At 40.3% G+C, this 22,725-nt stretch overlaps 1 protein-coding gene across 1 annotated transcript; it reads right to left on the bottom strand.

The window, feature by feature from the left end:
• Window positions 1–1,856: 1,856 nt before the first annotated feature.
• Window positions 1,857–13,336, bottom strand: ESM1 (endothelial cell specific molecule 1). Its single transcript, XM_060761486.2, has 3 exons — window positions 12,657–13,336; window positions 6,532–6,687; window positions 1,857–4,723 (listed from the first exon to the last, which is right to left on the bottom strand). The coding sequence occupies exons 1-3, from the start codon at window positions 12,955–12,957 to the stop codon at window positions 4,623–4,625; spliced, it is 558 nt and encodes a 185-aa protein (XP_060617469.2). The 5' UTR covers window positions 12,958–13,336; the 3' UTR covers window positions 1,857–4,622.
• Between the last annotated feature and the right edge of the window lie 9,389 nt (window positions 13,337–22,725).

The following is a 22,725-nucleotide window of genomic DNA, read 5'->3' as shown; positions in this document are numbered from 1 at the left end:
GTTATTGCCTTCAAACTTGGTCATGTTTTTCCTGGTTTTCAAAGTAGCATGGCATGCCAAGCAACAGACCTACACTGCTGCCTGGTCTCTGATAGCTGATTTCAGTAACAAAGGGAGAAAGAGAGAAACATGTCAATAGGAAAGTATATCAAGCAAACCCTTGTTGTGACTGCCTTCCATCTGGAAATATGTCCTTGCTGCGAAAGACCATACAGATCCAGAATAGGTACCTACAGTCATTTATGGACCCACTGTCAAGACTCTACCTTTGAAGACAATCATACTCAGCCACGAGCGATCACTTTTGATAGATAGATTAGATAGATATGTTTCATATAATCTATACTGTATAAATGAGGATTGGACATTTTTCCTTTACACTTTTTATGTACTACAGTTGATTCTTGCGTAGTTTCCTCAATAGGCACTCCATGTGGTTCATCACAAATATTGTCAACAGATTTTCTTTTCTTAATTAGAAATTTATCCATTTACTGGTAATTATTACTGAAACCCAACCAACAAATCATACAAATTATAAAAGTTGTAGCAGTACCTACATTTGAACAGCACCAGCATTCATCTTCTGTAGTGATTAAACCTCTGGAGGTCTTTAAATGGAGGCTGGATGGCCTTCCTGAGGTGCTTTGATTGTGTGTTCCTGCCTGGTTGAAAGGGGTTGTCCTAGATGCCCTTTGGGAGTCTCTTCTAACTCTAGTGAAGTATAGACTTTTTGGATGTCTAGTGGAGTCTCCTCTGGAAGTTTTTGAACTGAGGCTTTAATTGTGTCCCTACATCTGGCTGGTTTGGACTAGATGCCCTTTGAGAGCCTCTGCTTATTCCTCCTTGCTCTCCTCGGCCTCCAATTCCTCTTTTTCCTCTTCCCTCTCCCCTGTAATTGCTGGGGCCACTGTTTGGGCTGCTGCCATGGGGCAGAGGAGGAGTGAGGCAGAAAACTGAGGATGACAAGGAGATGGATGGCAGGGTCATGGTTTTCAGCTCAGCACCATCCCCTGAGTGACTACCGCTGCTGTTGCTCTTGCTGGCATTTCTTCCTCGTCCTCCAGGGCCAACTAACATGCTCCCTCAAAGCATCTGCTAGGCAGCATTTTTTGTAGCGGTAGGGGCATGGCGGGAAGCATTTTTAATGCAACACACCTGAGTACTATAAGGGACACATTTTGCATGTTGTGATACAGAGTTTTGAACACTCTGTACAAGCAGATGCTATGTGTCATACTGATGTGGGTGTATAGCTAAAAGAGTGGGCAGATAAAATCCTTATGCTTCCAAATAGGAATTCTGCACCACAGATGAAAATTTCCTTCAGTCCCTAAATTCCTGTCATTACAACTAATAAGATATTGAAACATATTCCTATAGTTGCTGTGTTTTCAGCTCACCCTATATTTTGCTTTTACACTCTACGGTCTAATTTTAGCATAAAAATGAGAATATAGAAGCCCCTGGTGGTGCAGTGGGTTAAACTATTGAGCTGCTGAACTTGCTGACCAAAAGGTCACTGGTTCAAATCAGGGAGTGGGGTGAGCTCCCGCTATTAGCTCCAGCTTCTGCCAACCTAGCAGTTTGAAAACATGCAAATGTGAGTAGATCAATAGGTGCTGCTCCGGCGGGAAGGTAACAGTGCTCCATGCAGTCATGCTGGCCACATGACCTTGGAGGTGTCTACAGACAATGTTGGCTCTTCGGTTTGGAATTGGAGATGAGCACCAACCTCCAGAGTCAGACAAGACTGGACTTAATGTCAGGGGAAACCTTTTATAGAAGTATAAGCGAGGTGCATTAATGCTGTATTAAATCTGGCTATCTGAACAAAAACTGGAAGTAGATGCAACATGTTTTCTCCATTTTATTGTGCAATGATAATTATAACAACAACAACAATAATAACAACAATATCTTCTAATAATAGATACTTTATTATATGCACATTCAAGAATCTAGCGTGGTCATAAATATTTGGCAAAGGACCGGAATAAAAGAGTTTAATTCATGTAAATATTCACAGCACTATTTCAAAAAACTCTTTCATTCTGCCTGCCAAACCACATGAACAGCTTGCTCCCTTTATTTCAGTTCAAAATTTCCTGGAAGAGTATCAAATCTTACTTGTTTTCAAATGATCCATTTACTTAACGGGGAGAATGTTTGCACTCCTGTAATGTTGATTGTGCTGGCAACTCTCATTGTGAACACTTCAGATTCCTAACTCAGTTAAGATATTCAAGTTAGCCTAAATTTTGTTGCTGCTGCCAAGGAGAAGAATTGATTTCCCCCAGATAAATACATTATGGAAGACAGAGCCATTCCTAATTTTTGTGCTTATACAGTTATCTGTAAAGAACACCGTTTAAATTTAGAAGATTACATTCTGAAACTTTCAAAATCTCATTAATTTCAAAAGGGGGAAATTAAGATATATGATTGGCTATCCCAGGACAGTGAAAACAATGCACAGAAGTTAAGAGCAACCTCTTTTACAATACATGCTTAAACCAAACAAATGGGAAGGTTGTGATTTAAGACTGCTCACCCTCCTCTTTATGGCTCATTTCCTTTCCACATATTCCAAATCTTTAACATCTTGATATTCTCAACCACATAGGGAACATATTAATGTCACTCACTACCAGGTAAGCATGTATCTATGATTGTAGCCCAACTCTACCACTGAAATAAATGAGAACAGATTACCGTTGGATGTAACCATTAATATATTGTCATGATTGTGCAAAATATTTAACAGCTTGGATCCTCATGTGGCATGTTGTCTTGGATTCAAAATAGACATAAAAGTTGCAGACACATTTTTCGTATTCAAACTTTTGCCTGATTAACAGATAAAGCAAAATGGTGGAGGATCTCACATTAAATATAAAAAGAGATATAAATTGCCCACTAGGGGGGTGTGTGTGTGTGTGTGTGTGTGTGTGTGTGTGTTAGCTAACTTGTCGTTTCACAAAGTCTGCCATTTTTGTTTCTTTGGTGTTAGGAGGCTGGACTAGATGGCTCTTGAGATGCCTTCCAATCCTATAATTCTGTTTTTATTATGTTATAAAATATAACACATGCATGTTGTTGTTGTAGGTGCAGGTTAAACCACTGAGCTGCTGAACTTGCTGATTGAAAGGTCGCAGATTCAGATCCAGGGAGCAGGATGAGCTCCCACTGTTAGGCCTAGCTTCTGCCAACCTATCAGCCTGAAAACATACAAATGTGAATTCAATAGGTACTGCTTCTGCAGGAAAGTAACAGCACTCCAACAGTGCTGACCACATGACCTTGGAGGTGTCTATGGACAACGCCAGTTCTTCAGCTTAGAAATGGAGATGAGCACCAACCCCCAGAGGTGGACTTGACTAGACTTAATTTTTTAACTTACAGTGACCATAATGTAATCCTATCATGGGGTCCTAGGAGCTGACAATGTTTGCATCCCTCCCACCTTTCTGTTGATAATAGCAAGGTTTCCTTTTCCATTCCATTCCCCAACAGTCCTGGTGAAGCTCTTTTAATTCCGTATCTCTGACGTTATTCGCAATGAGTACTGGCTGTAGTATTTAGACACAGTTAAGATCCACTGTGATGACTCTTTCCAAAACACAGCTGCTGCTACCCGTGTTTGCTAAATTGGTGATGCATATTATTAACTCCAGATAGCTAGTTGATGGTATTTTGAAAATAAAGGAGGCACTTCATCCTTTCTTCTTAAAGATTAGCTTTAAGTCTGAGGTTGCACACGAGCCATCTAAATCCCAATGTTGAGATTGAAGCACTCTAGCTTTGGACGGGATAGTTGCTTTAGGACATAAGTTGACACAGAGTGACACATTTTAAAATGTTTTAAGGGAACACTCAATAATTTGGCCCACTGAATCTAGTAGCAGTGATGTATTGGATTGTGCCATGTTGTTTGATTCTGTACACAAATATAAGTCCCACTGAGTCTGTGGAGCTTACTGTTCAGTGAAGACAGTCTTCATTTTCAAAATTAAAACTCATCTTAATGCCTTCTGTTACATCCGATGTTATAAATAGGGAATGGGAATCAAATGCTGTAGGATGGAAGCTCCCCGCATTCTTCACAATTGGCTTTGCTGGTTATGTCTGCTGGGACTTGCAATCAACAATATCTGGAAGTCTGCATGATTCCCACTGCTGATTTTAAGCAAGTTGCCGAATTCAGTCAAGAATATTGGTTACAAACTGCATTTCCTAACTTTTATTACCATATATTCCTTATTTTTAGATTACTGGATATTTTATGCAGGGCTTTCAGACTTGAGATGGCTACTGTTTTCAAATTTTTGTATTTTTAAAAAATCAATAGTAATTTTACATTCAACAATTCAAAAAGCATTTGCTACCATCGTGCATTAGCTAGACAATTACCAAAACACGTTCTAAAAATCATGTACTGTACACTGTACATAGTCTTATACAGAAAATTCATGTTTCTTTTTCCTGATGATATACAGAATGGATTTTATTACACATTACCAGTTCCTTTGCTGGAGATCTATGGTCTTTAAAGTGGGTTGTTGAATATTAATTATAAATCTGAAGAAAGCATTGGTTTAAAAGTCCCATATAGGTTAATATCAGCGAGGGTTTAGCCATTTCATTATTGGAGAGTGAATGGCTTTTTCATTGACAAAATCTTCTTTTACAGAATTATCATCACCGGATCCCATGTCATTTTCTGCAAATCAAAACAGAGAGAGAGAGAGAAAAGAGGATTTGTTTTTAAAAACATTGCCCTATATATGTGTATCTGTGTGTATATCATCTTTAAGTATCATGCCCATGATCAGTGGAGACTGATGGCTCTATTGTCAACGGTGGAGGTGATTCCACTCTGGATTTTAATCCAAATTTTAAAGCCAATATCCAAGAAGTCAAACTCAATACTGAAAATATGTTTGTCACTTTGGACAACTCTTTAAATTAAAGATTTTAAAAACAGAGTAGAATTATACCCCACTGACAGTCAAGCCACCAGTTTCCATTGGTCGTCATCCATGCTGATATGCCTGCCTCTCATCTTCTCCTGACTCTTTACTGGATGTGAGCTATTTTCAACAGCACCTGAACATTACTTGATATTGGAAGTCCATTTATACTGACCTATTATAGATCTAACCAGCTTGCCTTTCCTAATCAGAGCAAAAGTGACAAGCCGGGAAGGAAATAAATAGGTGGCAGTTTCACAAGGTCTCTTACTGCTCATAATTATGTATTCCTAAGCAATTGCACTAAATTGAATGCTGGGTCAAAGGTTGAATTGAACAAGAGATTGACCAAATCATTAAAGATTCCACATCTCCAAATGTCATTGGAAGCAATCAGGAGAATGGATCTTGCCCCAGATATAACTACTGTTTTCATTGCATAATAGTCATGTTTCCTTTTCAGATTCCTATTTTCAGAATTTAACAATTCCTCACATAATAGTCATACCCATGATTAGACCACCTCCCTGTTGTAAACAGCCTAGCATTCCCTTCCACTCACCTATTCACCCATCCATCCACTCACCCACCCCCTTCCAGGCATGCCACATGGTGCATCCCCTTTTTTTCCAAGAAGAAGAGGGAGTAAGTGCAACTATTATGAGATGAAACACGATAGCTTATAACTAATGATAATTTTTCCATGCATTCATTTCTCTTTTAATTATGTAGAATTGAACCCAATTATATCTCCCACTACAGATGAACTAACAAATTTTGAAAATACAAGAGAAGTCTGAAAAGTGTTGATCCTACTGCTAACTACCATTATCATCTCTTTTTGCCGAGAAGGGCAGCAAAGCCAACTATGCATCACCATTTCCTAAGAGCTGGGAAACACTGTTCGCTTATAAAATATTCTTTTAGTATCGTTAGTTGCAATATTCAAATTTAGAGTGATATTCACCAAAGGGGGGGAAATTGGCAGGATCTGGATGATCACAAATCACCTCCTAAGGGTCATATGAAGCCATGGACTGTAGTTTCCCCTTACCTACTTCTTTGTCATGTAAATACAATTCTTTGATTGGGAGGAGGAGGAATTACTCTTGCAAGCACAAGATCAAAATCATAGGTGACAAATAATTTTCCACGCTCCACTCTAGATCATAGCACTGTGTTATCAGGTCAGAATCAATACATGTAATTGTAAGGCAGAAATATCTGTAAACATAGTGGGATGTTAGATGGTAACTGATCCATCCTCCTGAGCTCTCTGGCTATTTTCATCTATGGGAAGGAAAAGCTATTTGTGCCATGTGGTCTCTTCTAGCCCCGCAAACTAGTCTGCCCTCTCAAGTGCTCATCACCAGTGTTTTTGCATTGGTTTTTGTGTTGTCAGTCAATGAGATTTTAGATGACGACATCATTTTATCCTTTGCCTCAGGAAGTGGGATACTTCTGATGGTAGTGCTATTATGCACAACCTAAATACAAGTCATGCAAAAGAATGGCCAAATGCATTGTGGCTCCAAGAAATTAGCGCTCTCAGATTTACCTGCATGTGGAATTAATTTCCGTCGGTTGGGAGGTTTCGAGACAGCCAGCTGGAAAAATGAAAACTTTAAACACTTCCCAGTCACTCTGTCACATATGCCAGATGGGCAATTGCATGTTCTTCGGCATTCCAGTCCATAAGTACCATAAGGACACTCTGCAAGACAAGAAATGAAATACAATAGGTTTCATAAATACTGGTCCCAATACTTGAACTTTGTGGTTATCATTCTACTTCAAGCTACTTAACTTAGGCACTTAGGGAGTAAATTCAATGTGGAACGTTTTCCAGGTCAATTGCACAAGATTGCACTGTTTAATTCTTTAAAAAAAAATAATTACAGAGCAATTGTCTTTTTAGAAGTAAGTCCATTGGGTTTATTTTAAGATCAGTTAATAAAAGCCTTAAACTTCTCAATTAGACCCAATTAAAGCCATTGAATTAATTGGTGAAGGGAGTGTCACCAGATAAGTAAATTTAATTTTTTTTCTTCAGTTAAGATTAACAGTGAGATTCACTTTTAGAATTGCATCAATGTTTAAGGTCTTCCTAACAAAAAGTTTGAAAACTGTGCTTGTGTATTTTCTACGGTTACTAACAAATAGATTTACAGTAAATTTACAAAATTGTTTGAAAAAATCAATAGCAATTTTTCTCTCTGTTCTGTGGTGCTGATTAAACACAGGAGCACCTACATATAATGTGACTTACAGTCTTGTATTAGAATGCTCCTAGCATTAGGCAAAGGAGCCTCAGGGTCAGCAGAGCCACCTCTATCATTAGCCTAAATAAGACAACTGCTCCAAACAGTTCATTTTGGTTGTGATCAGAGGCAGAACATTATTAAATGATGTTATTCTTTTTATTATTGGAGGAACTGTGGCATTTAGGAAGCAAAATTGCTTTTTCCTATGCCTAAGACTGGTGGCTGATTAACCAACCAACCAGTCTTCTAGCTCTGTTTTCCCTCTCTGGTTAGGTCATCTCAGCAGCTTTTATAAGAGTTTCCAGTGTATGTACTTTTATTTGTAGAAATCTTTTAGGAACTTTAAAAGATAATATCAACAGAATTGTTGCAGAATTTAAGAAGGCTGAAGCTATTACATGAATAGCTACTGGAATGTCAACAAGCAAACATAGGGCAGTTTTCCTACCATAAATTACAGTATAGGGTTTTATTATAATGTTGTGTTGTCTCAAACTATGCTGAATATATCAAAAGGAAATCTGTATGGTCAATACACTTTTTTATACATTACAGTCTTCATGAAGTTTAGGTCAATGGGCTACATGGTTGGATCACTGTCCTTATTTTATTCTCACAGCTATCCTGTGAAATAGGTTATGATGAGAGATCATAACTATCCCAAGTGTGTTAAGGGATTGGACACTAACTGAGAGAAAGAAGACTCTCAGTTAGTGATAGGCAGGCATGTAGCCAGGGGGGGAGCTTGGGGGGCTTCAGCCCCCCCCCCCCAAATTCTCATGGTGGTTCGCGAAAAGGCCTTACTGGTGCATTATTTAATCTGTTGCGTTTATTCATATCATGATCTGATCACCATACTCAATATATCCCATATGCATGGGGGTACTGGGGTAATGATACAAAAGGTTTGCTAGGGTAGACCCTCTTTCACTCAGACTCAGCCCCCCCCCCCGAAACTCACCCCCCCCAAACCCCCCCCGAAAAAAAATTAGCCCCTCCCGAAACAAAATCCTGGCTACGGGCCTGGTGATAGAGTTAAGTCTTCATAGACTTAACTCTATCAAATCCATGGATTGAAGAGCCTAAGAACAGACTTTTATAGCTATGAATGAGTAGGTGAATAGCAATAGAAATGCAATACTTGAGAGTGTAGGGATGTGGTGACCAGTTTTAACAATGGTTTTGAGGGACAAAGGCAGGGGGGGAAGATAATGCCTAAAACTAAAGTAAGTAGATAACCATATGTAGTGTGCTAAAGGACATTGTTGACAGAAGATGAAGGGAATTGCTAGAATGTGATCTGATTCTGATTGGGAACCAGAAAGGAGTTGCGATAAACTAACCAGAGGTTGATGAGGTTGGGGTATTAACTAGTGTTATAATATGTGTGGTTCACCAGAAAACCATTGCTTCTCTTCAACCCACTGTTACTGGACTGGAGTTATGGATCTATTCCAATTCTGCCACAAACCCAGATGTTAACTCTGCCCAAACATCTACTTGGGAAATGTCATCACAGATGTAATCACATCTGTTAGAAGTATAATATTAGAGATACTTTCACTAGCTCATCCCTCTTTATCATTTAAAGCAGTAGTTCCCAACCTGTGGTCTGTGGACCACCAGTGGTCTGCAAGAACTAAAATATGGCCTCACTGTTCTTACACCACTGCAACAAGAGCGACGGGTCTCGCAAAACCCTCTTATAGCACTGAGGCTTATTAAATATGGTTTTCTGTGGATGAACAGATAATGACTACTGGGTGGCATATGTTCTGTATTAGAAACTAGAGCTGATGTGGTCTATCCAATGCATTTTTCTGAATCAACATCCCAAATAACCAAACCAAATCTAAAGTTGACCAAAAATTGATTCATGACCCTTTTGGTACTAATGTTGGAAAGTGGTCCCTGGTCAAAGTATTCGCTGATCAAAGTGGTCCCTGGTCAAGTGGTCCCTTGCCAAAGTGGTCCCTGGTCAAGTTGTCCCTGGTTAAAAAAAGGTTGGGAACCACAACAGTGGGCAGTGGCACAGGAGGCAGGGCTGGGAGACTTTGCTATTGGGTTGGGAGCTTCTTTTTGGGTTGTAGCACTCTGGAGACTTAGGAGAAACAAACTGTTATACTTCTGGGACATTTTAACTTGTTTTGAGGACAAAATGTTGCTTGAAAATTGGCCCATTCCTGCTTTAGTTGCAACCTCTGCACATTGTCCAATTTTGCACATTTTGAGACTTTAAGGCAAATTTACATGTTCATCCACTTATATTAATTTATTATAAATACTTGTAAACTGCTGTTCCACAAATATCTCTGAAGTGTGTACAGCTGCTCTAATGAACAGTGGTGCTCTGTGGCTCTGATATCAGTGGGTTGGTGAATTTGCTTTGCCTTTCAGTCCAGACTTTGAAGGAGCCACTCAAAATACTGAGCCCTACACTTAAAGTAAATTCAATACCATAGATAGCTCATTTAAAATTCAGGGAAAAAGTTCTCAGCATGGATTTATCAGCTAATAATAAAACAAACCATATTAAAACATTAGCAGTATTATTTCAATATAAATACAAACCCTACATTAAACCTATTTATACCAATCACAATATTTGATTCAGTTATAGAAGCAACTCTTCCAAAAACATTTACTATCCAAGCAACAACTATCTCTTAATATAAATTGTACAAAAGATACACTTTCATACTACACAATTATGGCGCTATGATTACACTCATGGCAACATTTTTGTGTAATCCTAGTTGCAGTAGAGCTTCCTGTCACAGGTTCTATATCCACTGATTGAACTAACTATGGCTCAAAAATACTACCTTTTGGATTTTTTAAGGGGAGGGGAGTGGATGTTTTCAAGCAGTGGATACAGAATCCCTATATATGGAAACCCAACTGTATGTAATTCACTAAATATGTTTTGTGTATTAGTCATTTTGAAATATATGTTTTTTCCTACATGTGTCAAAGTAATGCATCACACAGAAAATCTGAACAAATCTTTTATCTGACAAGTTACTTTACCATATGCAAGGGAATTAAGTGAATGTGACAACTTTTTAAAAAAAGTCTTCAACCTGTATTGGCACAATCTAGAATTCTACCATCTATCACCTGTCATCATCTCCATAACATGTTAATTGTATTTTCCAGTGACCTATAAAGCCATATTCAGTTCATGTCCAGGTTATCTGAAGGACCATAATCTCCTGTATGAAACAGATCCCACATTTTTGGATTTTCTAGGAAGGCTCTGCTCTCTGTCCCACTACTCCAGAGATACATCTGGTGGGAACACAGTTTTCTTAGTGGCTGTTCCCAGGCTTCCTACTATTACCATAATACTGCAATGGTGTGATTTGAATAGTGAATGCAGTGATTTATATATTTTTATGTACATTTAATTTTACTTCTAATTTTAACCTAAGTGTATTCAAAATGTTTGTTGTCCAAAGGCATTCAATAGTTGCCATATGTAAAGCCACCTTGAGTCCTCTTTGAAGTAGAGAAAGGTGGGATACAAATAGAGTAAATAAAGAAATAATACTGGGAGGTCTTTGAGAACCTTTTTATTATGTCATTTTATTATGACATTAACTCTTTATGTCATTAACTGGTTTCAAATTTTATGATGCTTTAATAACTATTTAACTTTTGAAAACTACTGTATTTCTGCAGCTCTAAGATGCATTTTTCCCCTATATAAACATATCTAAAACTGAGGTGCATCTAAGAATCGCAGGTGTGTCTTATGTATCTTTAGTGGTAGTGGTACTGAAATTAGGGTGCATCTTACAATCAATGACATCTTACAATTGAAGAAATGTGGCATTCATTTTTAACTCTGTTTTAACTGTTGTAAGCTGCCTTGAGTCCCAAATGGAGAAAACAAAGGGTAATCATAATAACATCATGATGAATATGAGAGAAACTACTGCAGCTACATTGCTGACAAAAACACTAGTACATATATACTGATAGATGAAATTGTTTTATTTACACAGGTCTTTTGTCCATAGTTTCAGTTGTGAACTATGGAGAAGGAGGTGCCTATCATAATATTTACTCCTGGTCTGAAATTTTAGCCTAGGTCTGTGCTTCTGAGATTTTTCTTCATAGACCTCCAACTCAATAGTTATTCAGTTTTTCAACTCAAAGTGTCTCTTTCTCTGTGGATCACTGGTTCCCAATCTGTGGTCCATGGACCACCAGTGGTCCGCAAGAACTAAAATATGGTCCACAGCCTCACTGTTACTACACCGTTGCAATGAGAGTGACTGGTCTTGCAAACCCCTCTTATAGTGCCAAGACTTATTAAATATGGTTTTCTGTGGGCAAGCAGATGGTGACTACTGGATGGAGAGTGGTCCTTGGTCAAAGTGGTTCCTGGTGTAGATGATGCTGCAGTAAGTAAAGTGCTGATAGTTGAAATCCTTAGCCACATGCTTCCAATGAATACTGACACTCTCTAAGCCTCATCAAACATTTATAAAGCACAAGAAAAGCAATACAAAATCAAAACTTTTGTAGTTATTCATTGGTAACCAGTTGCTTTTGGAAAATTCACCACCAAAACATGAATGCAAGTGCGTCTTCCTACCCATAATCTGCTCTATACATCAGATTAATCAATAGAAAGAAGCACACTGCCTCCAAAACTGGATGTAATATAGAGCTATCTTGACTTACAGACATTGATAACCCTTGTCACCATAAATTTGTTGTTGTTGCAATCAAGTCAGCTTTAACTTATGGAGAAGTTATGAAGGAGAGAACTCCAAGAGCTATCCTGCTCATGTGTTACAAACTCCAGGATATGGCTTCTTTCTATGAGTCAATCCACCTGTAGTATTGTGCACTATATAAAGCACTCTAATCTTTTCCAATGATATCTCATGATATCCTTGAGCTCATGATATCCATAATTGAATTCCCTTTGAGAGCTGTTCAAATTGGCAGCCAACATAAGTTACAAATGACCTACCTTATAAATAGTAAAACTCAAGGAATTCTGCATGTTAATGACATAAATAATCATATTGTTTTTTCCCATTTCAGAGAAATTTTGCTATCCCCAAAATCATAGAATGAGTGCTACCTTTAAATGAAATTATTCCATAAAGGTACCAGATTCAGTATGATCTTGGATGCTAAGCAGGGTCAACTATATTTTGATGGGAGACTGCCAATGAATACCAAGTGCCGGAGCTAGAAAAGAATCAGTAAAGCTACCTCTGTGTAGTCCTTACGTAAGAAACACTCCAAAATTAATAAAATCATCATAAATTAACTGGCAACTTAAAGGCACATATACACACATTTTCAGGACCCATCTCCAATTGCTATAGATACATTATCACCACCACCATCATTATTGTCGTGACAGGCATCCCATCCAGGGACCATTTTTTACCTTTGCAGATACCAAACTCATCACCAAAATCATCCTCTTCGGAAAAAAATTGACACTTCAGTCCAGGTCCACATTTGACACCATCCATCCCTGCAACGGTCCGGTAGCAAGTCTCCCCCAAAGCTGCAGCACAGACCCTGCAGCAGCCACAGTCATCCAGCACCATCCGCTTGCAGTGCACAGGGTTTTTACATTCATTGCTGTTACAAGACTCAGGGCAATCTACTGCATATTTTGCACTCCAGGTAGCTCCAACATGCATGGGGACCAGAAATAAAGTGAAGATTAGAAACCCATTCATCTCTTTAGGTGACAAAGGCACTATTCACTCCAAAGAACAGGTTTAAAAAAACTAAGTCCTGAGGTCTTCTTCTCTAGGATGCAGCAGTGAAGAACCCAAAGTAGTAGCTGGAGTTCAGCATACAGCCTTTTGAGCTTTATACAGCCTATTGCCCACAAGGCCTGCAGTCGTCAATTTCCTCAATCTGTCCTCTTGCCAGCCTCCCTTGTTTTACTTTGTGAAATCCAGGATGAAGGTTGGATTAGTGTTGCTACTGCCATCCAGGAATTGAAAAGCCTGAGCTGATGTAATCTGTTATGTTTAGTTGGGTTGTTTTCCAATAGACTGAAAATTCTCTCACATCCGTCTCTCAAATGCTCAAGGGCGTCTGCCAGAAAAGTGCACATAGGGGTGGGATGGTGGGGGGAGAGCAGTAGTAGGTTACATATACCTTCCTTCAGGACAGGATTAGTTCAGACATTGGATTTATCCTCTTCTGGAAATCACACTGGTCTCCCACAAAAGCAACTGTTGCAAAAAAATGAGGGGGGATCAGGAAGCGATATCATATATCTTCACTATATAGCTTCTGTGTATTCATCCCATTTTTCTAATAGAGAAATAAATTGTAACAGGAAGAAGAGAGAACAATGTCTCACCTTTTATAGCTAAAGAAGAATATTTGTAGAAACAAAAACAATAATACTATAAATATTTAGTTAGTTCAGTGATTCCCAACCTTTTTTTGACCAGGGACCACTTTGACCAGGGACCACTCTCCAACATTAGTACCAAAAGGGTTACGAATCAGTTTTTGGTCAACTTCAGATTTGGTTTGGTTATTTAGGGTGCTGATTTGGAAAATTGCATTGGATAGACCACATCAGTTCTAGTTTCTGACACAGAATATATGCCATCCAGTAGTCGCTATCTGCTCCCCCACAGAAAACAATATTTAATAATCTAGAGCTGGTGTGATCTAGCCAATGCAATTTTCTGAATCAGCACCCCAAATAACCCCAGGAACAGGCCTATAAACAAAAACACCAAGGTGCCTTCTTTGCCAGGTGCCACATGGCTCCGCTCAGGGGAATGGCTCCGCTCAGGGGGAGGGAGGAGGAGGAGGAGAAGCAGCAGTTTGTTGCGCCCTTTGTGGGTAATCAGCCTCTTCCCTCCTGACATCCCTGTTGCCTTCTCACAATAAGATGGTTTCACAAGACCGGTCGCTCTCATTGCAATGGTGTAGTAACGGTGAGGCCATGGACCATATTTTAGTTCTTGGGGACTGCTGTTGGGAACCACTGAGTTAGTTAGATAACTATGGTATTGCATTCAGAGGCAAATGCCAAAGATAATAGAGTGAGACGGATGGCAAAGACTTGTGATTTCATCTTCAGGTACCTCAGAAAATTATTGGTTCACTGTCTTTCAATTCACTTGTTGGAACAATCTGTGGCTCAATTTCTTTTTATCAAGGCTTGATAAAAGAAGTGTTTCTCAACAATCCGGTCTCTCTACTCTTCCTCTCCATTGACTACATTAGAGACATTTCCAGCCTTCTGTTGAAGAAGGAACCAATACTAATGGTTCACACATTTCACTCTGTTTGAATGGGTTGCACTCACACTATCAAAGACATTACAAGGAAGATATGCTAATCCAGCTGCACAGAAAAAACCCAGGAGACTGAAGAAATACAGTGACATTTCTCCTTGTTGAAAATGGAGGAGGAGGTCCTCTGCCACTCTGACCATTTCTAATCAAGAATTGAAATATCTTTCTATTGTTTAACACCACCATGAGAAGTTTTGATCATTGCAGTGATATAAAGAGACCTGGAAATGTTAGTTGTTTGGCCATGGATCCTACTTTGCAGAAGACAATCTTCTATCTCCTTTTTCAGTGCATTTAGATTTCATTGAAGTTCTTTTTGTGATGGACACTTTAATTTCCGATAAAAAGATGATCCACAAAAAGCCAAAACAACCATCAATATCACCTGGACAGCAGACTGAATGATCAAAAATGTGCATTACCTGGTCATGGTCTTGCCTAGTATGATAAAGGATGTCATGTGTGTGTGTGTGTGTGTGTGTGTACCTTCAAATCATCTTTTGTCAAATCCTTGAATTTCACAGTATTTTCTTAGGCAAACTCTGATGTAGTTTTGCCAGTTCCTTCCTCTGAAATGTAGCCTTCAGAACCTTGGTCGTCTCCCATTCAAGTTATTATCAGGAGCAACTCTGCTCAGCTTACAAGATCAGAAAGCATCTGATGCCTTTAGGGCATTTCCATCTCTTTAGGTTATATCAGTAATTTCCCTATTTGAACATTTTGTTCAGTTCTGTAGTTCATGTTGCTGCCTGTTGATAACACATTTTCTTTCCTTCCTTCTTTCTTTGGCAATAATAAGTGCCCACCCTAAAAGCAAATGTCTTCTACTTCATGCTTCTATGCTTTTCTTTTCTTTCCAAATAAAACTTTTATACATCCCTATTCTGGGACTTAGTGGATCACTTCAATGAGGCCAGCACAAAATTCATTGTGCACAAAATGAAGATGTTAACAGAAAGAAATATGGGACCCTTGAAATGCCTTTTTTCCTACACTGAATTGACCACACTGACAGCAGCTTTAGATTTCTCCCCCCACCCAAAAAAGACAGGAGAGGAAGCATGAGTGACTAGTACTTCCTCTCCCTAATCTTCCCCCTTCCAGTTCTCATTGAGAAAGATGACATGCTTGTTGTTTGCTGTTGTTCAACATAAGAACAGTCTGTCCCTACAAGAAGCACATCCTCTTTCTCTGCTTCTCTAGAACATCTGAAGGAGTGATTATGTTATACTGAACATATGGTCAGGGCCTGCAAAAGTCAGCATGCAATTCCCTCTTTTTACATCTTTCTGGGGGCATTTTTAGTGATCTTTGTGAATTGGAAGTTCCCATGGAAGTTCCTATGGAAGTTCCCATGGGCAAATCATTGTTCCCTTGGCACACCAAACTTGCCCATCTTTGCTGTAAATAACCCCTATGGAGCATCCCTATTTCCTTTACAGAAGGGGTGGGAATTATACAGGCTTCTAAATTCTGCTGGACTAAAACTCACATCATTGATTACCAATGGCTGTATTAGAAGTTTCTGTCTAACAACTTTGAAGATCTGCATGCATCTCTCGGCTACTTTCCTACAATTCCTACAAAAGGTACTAAATCCGAAAATAAATTGAAAATGAGTTTTATGTAGCACACATTGTTTACTATGAAAATGTATCAAATCATTTTGGTGAATACAGGGCTTGGAAAACTTCATTTAACAGCAAATGAATGCATATCCTCAGCATATATATTTTTAATTCCTTTAAAAATGGTTCAGGTGGATTTTGTTCCTTTTGGAAACAAACCCCCATATGTGGACATTAAGAGTGAAATACTTGCCCAGCCATGTCACTTGGGATGAGTGAGTTCATCAAGGAGTCCCTCTTACGGTGAGTACACTCTTTCTCTGTGAAACAGGTGTATGGGGCTATAAACAGATATCTATTTACTATCATAAAATTCCAACTTCAGTCATATTTTCTGGAAGAATCTGGCAAGATGAACAAGTGCATTTTGAGAGGATACAGGGCTGTATTTGGGTGAATAATGACCAAAATGATAGGTGGAAAAAAGGATGTGACTGGTGCAAATCCAAAGACATTTCAAATGAATGATCAGAATCTGGGCTGTGATATTTACTCCAGAAATACAAGAGCTGTTAACTATTCAAGAAAGTTATTGTTTCTGTATCACACAATGAGGAAAACCAAAAGAAGATTGGAAACATCTAGGAATGTTGGTGATGACTCAAAAATGTGACTCATTTTCTCCTCCCTTGGTTATTTTTCTTTGCCAGTCCTGCTTGTCCACCCAGCCTCCACACCCTTCCTTTACTTCTATTCTACATTGCCCTGTCTTTTCTTTCCAAAATAAGAAATAATAAATCTCAAAATGATGAAATATCTGAATTGTGGAATAATCTACCAAATTAAGAAAAAATAAGTGTGTGTATACAGTCACCTGTTGACTAATGGCAAAACTGCAAACTTCATAAGGCATCCTTAGGAAAGGAATATTCAGAGGTGGTTTTGCCAATTCAGCAAATACAGGCAAATCACATTTAACAAAGTACATATTTTACGGGGCATTGCTTCTTTAACATTACTTCTTTTACTTCTTATATTGAAGTTGTTTGTAAGTCGGAACAGGTACATTTTTAAATGTAACTCCAGCCAAAAATATATACTGTAATTTTACTTTGGATAGCATAGGGAAGAATTAACACCTCCGTGGTGCTTGTTTTGCTGTCTGTGCCCTGTTCAGAAGATTTCACCTCTGTCCCTGTGATTTTTTTTTAATTGGCTTGCGGAAACAAGAACTGGTGATAAAGCTTCAGTGGAGACACCTTTTTCCCATGATAACTCTTTCAGGAGTGAATTTTCTTTCCAAGGGGTAGATTACTCTCACGTCCCGTTGTCTCACCCCAGTTCATAACTATGAGTTGGTTGCAAGTCAGATGTTTGTAACTCAGGGGCTGCCTGTAATGTTTTGCACTGTTCTCCAATTTTGAAGGTTGCCTTTTGAAAAATAACACAGTCAGATTGCTCAGGCTTTCTGTTAGCTGTGGCCAGTGATGGAGAGTGACTTCTATGGATAGTGGGCATTAGCCTGAATTTTAAAGGAGTTATCCAAGGTGCTTAAATCTGATCAAAACTCAGTCCAACACCTTGGATAGTTAGAAATTCATTATAAAAACTTGAGCAGATCCAACACCTCATTGGCATGTAAACCATCAGCTGCCATGCCACCTGCCCATTGAGCACTTCAGGAATGTATAGTCACCAGTACAATTTCACAGACTCACTGCTGAACCATGCTAACAGAGTTAGTGCTAACAGCTACCTCTAAGCAAGGAGAGGGTATGCATTTAATTTACCAACATTAATAGGGTCTATGCATAGATGTTTGAGCAAATAATACCACTTCACCTGAGGACACCAACTTGTCTCGGGAAGATGAATATGGTGGACTACATGGCTATGCAATTCTACCTCCTAACAGTGAGGAATGTCCAGCGTGTTCTGGTTCACAAATCTATTATCATCTGACCATACAGGAGACAGTAGGGTGTAGTGGATTGAATGTTGAACTGGGATGCAGGCGACAGTCCAAATCCACTCTCTCTGCCATGAAAACCCACTAGATGCCCTTGGGCAAGGCACACTCTTTCAGCTTTAGAGGAAGACAAGAGCAAAGCTCCTCTGAATAAATAATGGTAGGTTTGGCATAGGTCTGACTCAACTTGAAGGCACATAACCACAAGAGAAAGGTGCAACAGCAGCATATAGAAAGAAGTTTGTGTGTGTGTGTGTGTGAAAGAACATCTTCTGTTTACACATGAGCATGCTGTTCCAGGCCTCTTCTGTAAATATATACAGGAAGTACTCATTGTGTAAAATACCAAACAATATCTAACAGAATGAAAGAGATTGCGGGCATTTTTGTATTTCCCTGAGGAAAATATCCTAATGAGGTGATAAAAACAAAGTGTTAACATAAATGTGGCAGAAAAGAAGAAATACATTTTTTTTAAAAAAATAACAGTGCCAATCCTGTTGGGAATGTCTAAGAGTATTTAAGCCAGAACATTTCTCACATTTTGAGCTTCTAGTAAAGAGGGAGGGAATCACACAAAGAGTGTATAATGAAATCTCTACATCTGGCATATGTTGTGCTATGCACATTTTGTGTTAAATGGATATATTGCACAATCAGAAGTATGAAATCTCTACATCTGGCATATGTTGTGCTATGCACATTTTGTGTTAAATGGATATATTGCACAATCAAAAGTACGAATAGGCAAGGCTTTACCACACCACATGGGTAGATGTGTGGTACAATGTGTGAGCAATGGTTGTGTGTCCAAATATGCAATTTTTGGTGTTGTTGTTCCCAGCCTGGTTGGTTTCTACTGTAGGAAGAAATAATTGAGGTTCTATGGCACAAAAATACCATTGTAAATCTATTTTCTTAAAAAGTAGCACCCGTAGAAGTCAATGGCTCTCATAAGCATACTGAAAATCGCGGCCTTCAAGCTGCAGCTAAGTGAACGTATTCTACTTAACCAAGTCTGAACTTAATTATTTTGATGACTTGTATTTCACATCTGGTCAAAGGAATATTTAATAAAGACCTATAATATTTATACCATGCTGTTTATATAGTATATATTACTATGTTCCCTATAGGGTATAAGTCAGCCATGAGACATCCATTTGGACATCTGAAAATCATATTAGCTGATTCCTAAACTTGGGCATATTTGAAGAAACCATTCCTCACATTCCAGAACTAGCTAACCCTTCCTGTGGCTTCTTCTACACAAAGCTATAAGCACAATTCTATATATAAAATGAACACGACTCCCAGAGAAGCCACAATAGGAAGCCAAGCTGTGAATTCCAGAATTAGCTACCAAGGATAGGAAGCTAAAACAACAAAAACAGGGAAGTTACAACAATCCCCTCTTTTTCTCTATTATTTCTCTTCTTGTATCTTTTCAAGAAGTCATTAATTGTGCTTTGTTTCATACAATGTTGTTGCTCAAGATTATTTGTTAAAAATAGACGTCAGAGGTAAAGAGGTGTTACTTCCTTTACAGACAAGAGATGGCTTGTTTATCACCCCAACATTACTTGATAATTGTCAAAAGGTATTATTTCAGGCTTGGGGGTGAAGAACAGATAGATTTGAGTGTGGGAAGATGAGAAATCCAGCAAGAACTAGGGTCCTTTCATACTACACAGTTATAGCCCTATGATTCCACTTTAACTGCTGGTGAAATTGTAGTATTGGCAATGTATGGAGGGGGGGCATTTAAAATTCTCAGTCAGAAAGCTCTAGTGCCTCTTTTAAGCAGCTGAAGAAGTTGGAAGCTGAGATGGCTTTCTACCACATTCAATATGTTGTAGTTCTGCTTATTAATGACTCTAGCATGTCTTCTTCAAGTTAGTGCTCTCACCCTGAGATTCCTCCCCCTCATCCTGAGGGCTGAAGAAGAAAGTCCAAACCCTTCAATGATGTTATGCCAAGTTATAGTATCACCCAGAATGACTTCATAGACAAAACTGTATTATTTATTTATTTATTTATTTATTTACTGCACTTGTAGACCGCCATTCTCAGCCCTAGGGCGACTCACGGCGGTGTACAACATATAAAAAAAACAATTTACAATAAGGCAATTACACAAACAACAATAGCAACATCACTATTAATAATACAATTACACTAAATCATTCGCAACGTCTCATCATAGAATCACAATCCAATCTCGTTTTCCATATTCCGTTCCAATCATCATTGCCAATTGTTGTAGCACTTAGTCAAACGCCTTCTCAAACAACCACGTCTTTAGTCTCTTACGGAATGTCATAAGGGAGGGTGCCTGTCTGATGTCTACAGGGAGGGTGTTCCACAGCCGGGGGGCCACCACCGAGAAGGCCCTATCCCTCGTCCCCGCCAGGCGTGCCTGTGAGGCAGGCGGGATAGAGAGAAGGGCCTCCCCAGACGATCTCAAAGTCCTCGTGGGCTCATAGGCCGAGATGCGGTCAGACAGGTATTTTGGGCCGGAACCGTTTAGGGCTTTGTAGGCCAGCACCAGCACCTTGAATTGGGCCTGGTAGCAGATCGGCAGCCAATGGAGCTGGAACAACAAGGGGGTTGTGTGCTCCCTGCGTCCCGCTCCTGTTAGTAACATGGCTGCCGCGCGCTGGACTAGCTGGAGCTTCCGGGCCATCTTCAAGGGCAGCCTCACGTAGAGAGCATTGCAGTAGTCAAGGCGGGATGTGACCAGAGCGTGTTCTACCGTGGCCAAGTCAGACTTCCCGAGGTACAGGTGCAGCTGGCGCATGAGCCTGAGCTGTGCAAATGCTCCCCTGGTCACCGCTGAAACCTGGGGATCCAGGCTCAACGATGAATCCAGGATCACACCCAAGCTGCGAACCTGCGCCTTCAAGGGGAGTGCGACCCCATCCAGCACAGGCTGTAACCCTATACCCTGTTCGGCCTTGCGACTGACCAGGAGTACCTCTGTCTTGTCTGGATTTAATTTCAATTTGTTTGCCCTCATCCAGACCATTACAGCGGCCAGGCACCGGTTCAGGACCTCGACAGCCTCCTATTATAGTACTACTTCTACTATTATAGTAGTGTTGCATGAAATAAAAATTATGGGGTTTTTTTTTGTGTCAGGAGTGAATTGAGAAACTGCAAGTAGCTTCTGGTGTGAGAGAATTGGCCATTTGCAAGGATGTTGCCTAGGGGATGCCTAGATGTTTGATGTTTTACCATCCTGTGGGAGGCTTCTCTCATGTCCCTGCATGGGAAGCTAGAGCTGAGATGGGAGATCATCCCACTCCCTGGATTCGAACCACCAACCTGTCGGCCAGCAGTCTTGCTAGCACAAGGGTTGAACCGACTGCACCACCGGGGGTTCCAAAAAGGGACTTTCCCTCCTTGGCACCTCCTACACCGAACAGGAGACAAAGTAGTTCCAGCTGGAACTACTTACAGCAGGGGGTGAGCCAGGCTAATGGCCTGGGTCTGCCCCCTTCTTCATTTGGTTCCTTGCCTTCGAGGGAGGATGATATCACCCAGGTTGGTATAGAGGGCCTTGGGGGATGGTGAGACCTTTGCCTCACGCCCCCCCCCCGGGCCCCCGCAGCTCCTTTGCTTTTCTTCCCATGGGCAACTGGGTGGCAGCCTGGCCATCTGCGGAAACGGAGGGTGGTTTTCTTTGTTGTCTGGGTAGTTGCAGGCCTGGCGCAGCCGCCCCCCTTTTTCTTTTGGGTGTGGGCCTGGGTCAGGGGTCCCTGCACCCCCTCTCTCCTTTTGAGCACATGCCCGGGCTGAGACCAGACGCTGCTGGGGTGTTGCTGATTTTGCTCGGTGCTTGATGGGGCTTTTCGGTGCTTACGGTGGCGCCAGCATGGTGCAGCTGGAGGCGCAGTGGGCTTGGTCCTCCTTCTTTGGCCATCGTCCAGCCCACTGTTTGTCTTTACAGATGCAGTTCCACTGGTTCATAGATAGAGGGTCCTAATTTGTGGCCACAGTTATATCCATTGGGCAGAGCGTCAGGCTCGGAAGAGTCCCTATGGCCAGCACCTGGGCCTTGCCTCCAGTGCCATGATTGAATGGAGAGGCAGAAGAGGCTTATGTTGGGATGGTTTGATCCCATTGTTATTTGAGTCCAGGAGTGGCCCCCCTCCTGATGTTTTGGTCATCCAACTAGGTGGAAATGACTTAGGCCTACTTAAAGACAAAGCATTGTGTTTATAAGCACACACTGATTTCCTTAGTATATGGGAGGTTTGGACCCATAACCATATTGCGTTGTCCGCAATGATACCATGCCTCAAATGGCCTGGAGGTGCTGAGGTTGGAAAGTTCGAAAGAGCCCGAAAGTGAGTGAATAGACCCATGCGCACAACGCTGACCCAAGATAGGGGATCCTACATCTATCACAATGACATTACCCATGACAAGACACTTTTTTTACCATGCAGATGGGATCCATCTCTCAGATATGGGCAACAGTCAGTTTTTGTTAGGTTTGCAGATAGGATTTAGGGCAGTTCTAGGGGACTTGGTGGGGGATGGGGACAAAATAGACATCTGCTCCCAATCCGTGGTGGAAATAGCAAGGGGTTCTAAATTTGGTGTATACCCAAGGCACCCCACTCTGTGTCC

This window comes from Anolis sagrei, chromosome 2 (assembly GCF_037176765.1).
Source record: "Anolis sagrei isolate rAnoSag1 chromosome 2, rAnoSag1.mat, whole genome shotgun sequence".
Classification (NCBI taxonomy): domain Eukaryota; kingdom Metazoa; phylum Chordata; class Lepidosauria; order Squamata; family Dactyloidae; genus Anolis; species Anolis sagrei.
The sequence above is the reverse complement of the archived record's forward strand: the minus strand, read 5'-3'. Positions and strand labels throughout refer to the sequence as shown.

Excerpts from the sequence above, each read along its gene's own strand:
- ESM1 (XM_060761486.2), bottom strand. The coding sequence starts at position 12,957 with ATGAATGGGTTTCTAATCTTCACTTTATTTCTGGTCCCCATGCATGTT. Across the intron at positions 6,688-12,656 it reads TGAGTTTGGTATCTGCAAAG|AGTGTCCTTATGGTACTTAT; the intron begins GTAAAAAATGGT and ends CTTGTCTTGCAG. Across the intron at positions 4,724-6,531 it reads GAAATTAATTCCACATGCAG|AAAATGACATGGGATCCGGT; the intron begins GTAAATCTGAGA and ends TTTGATTTGCAG.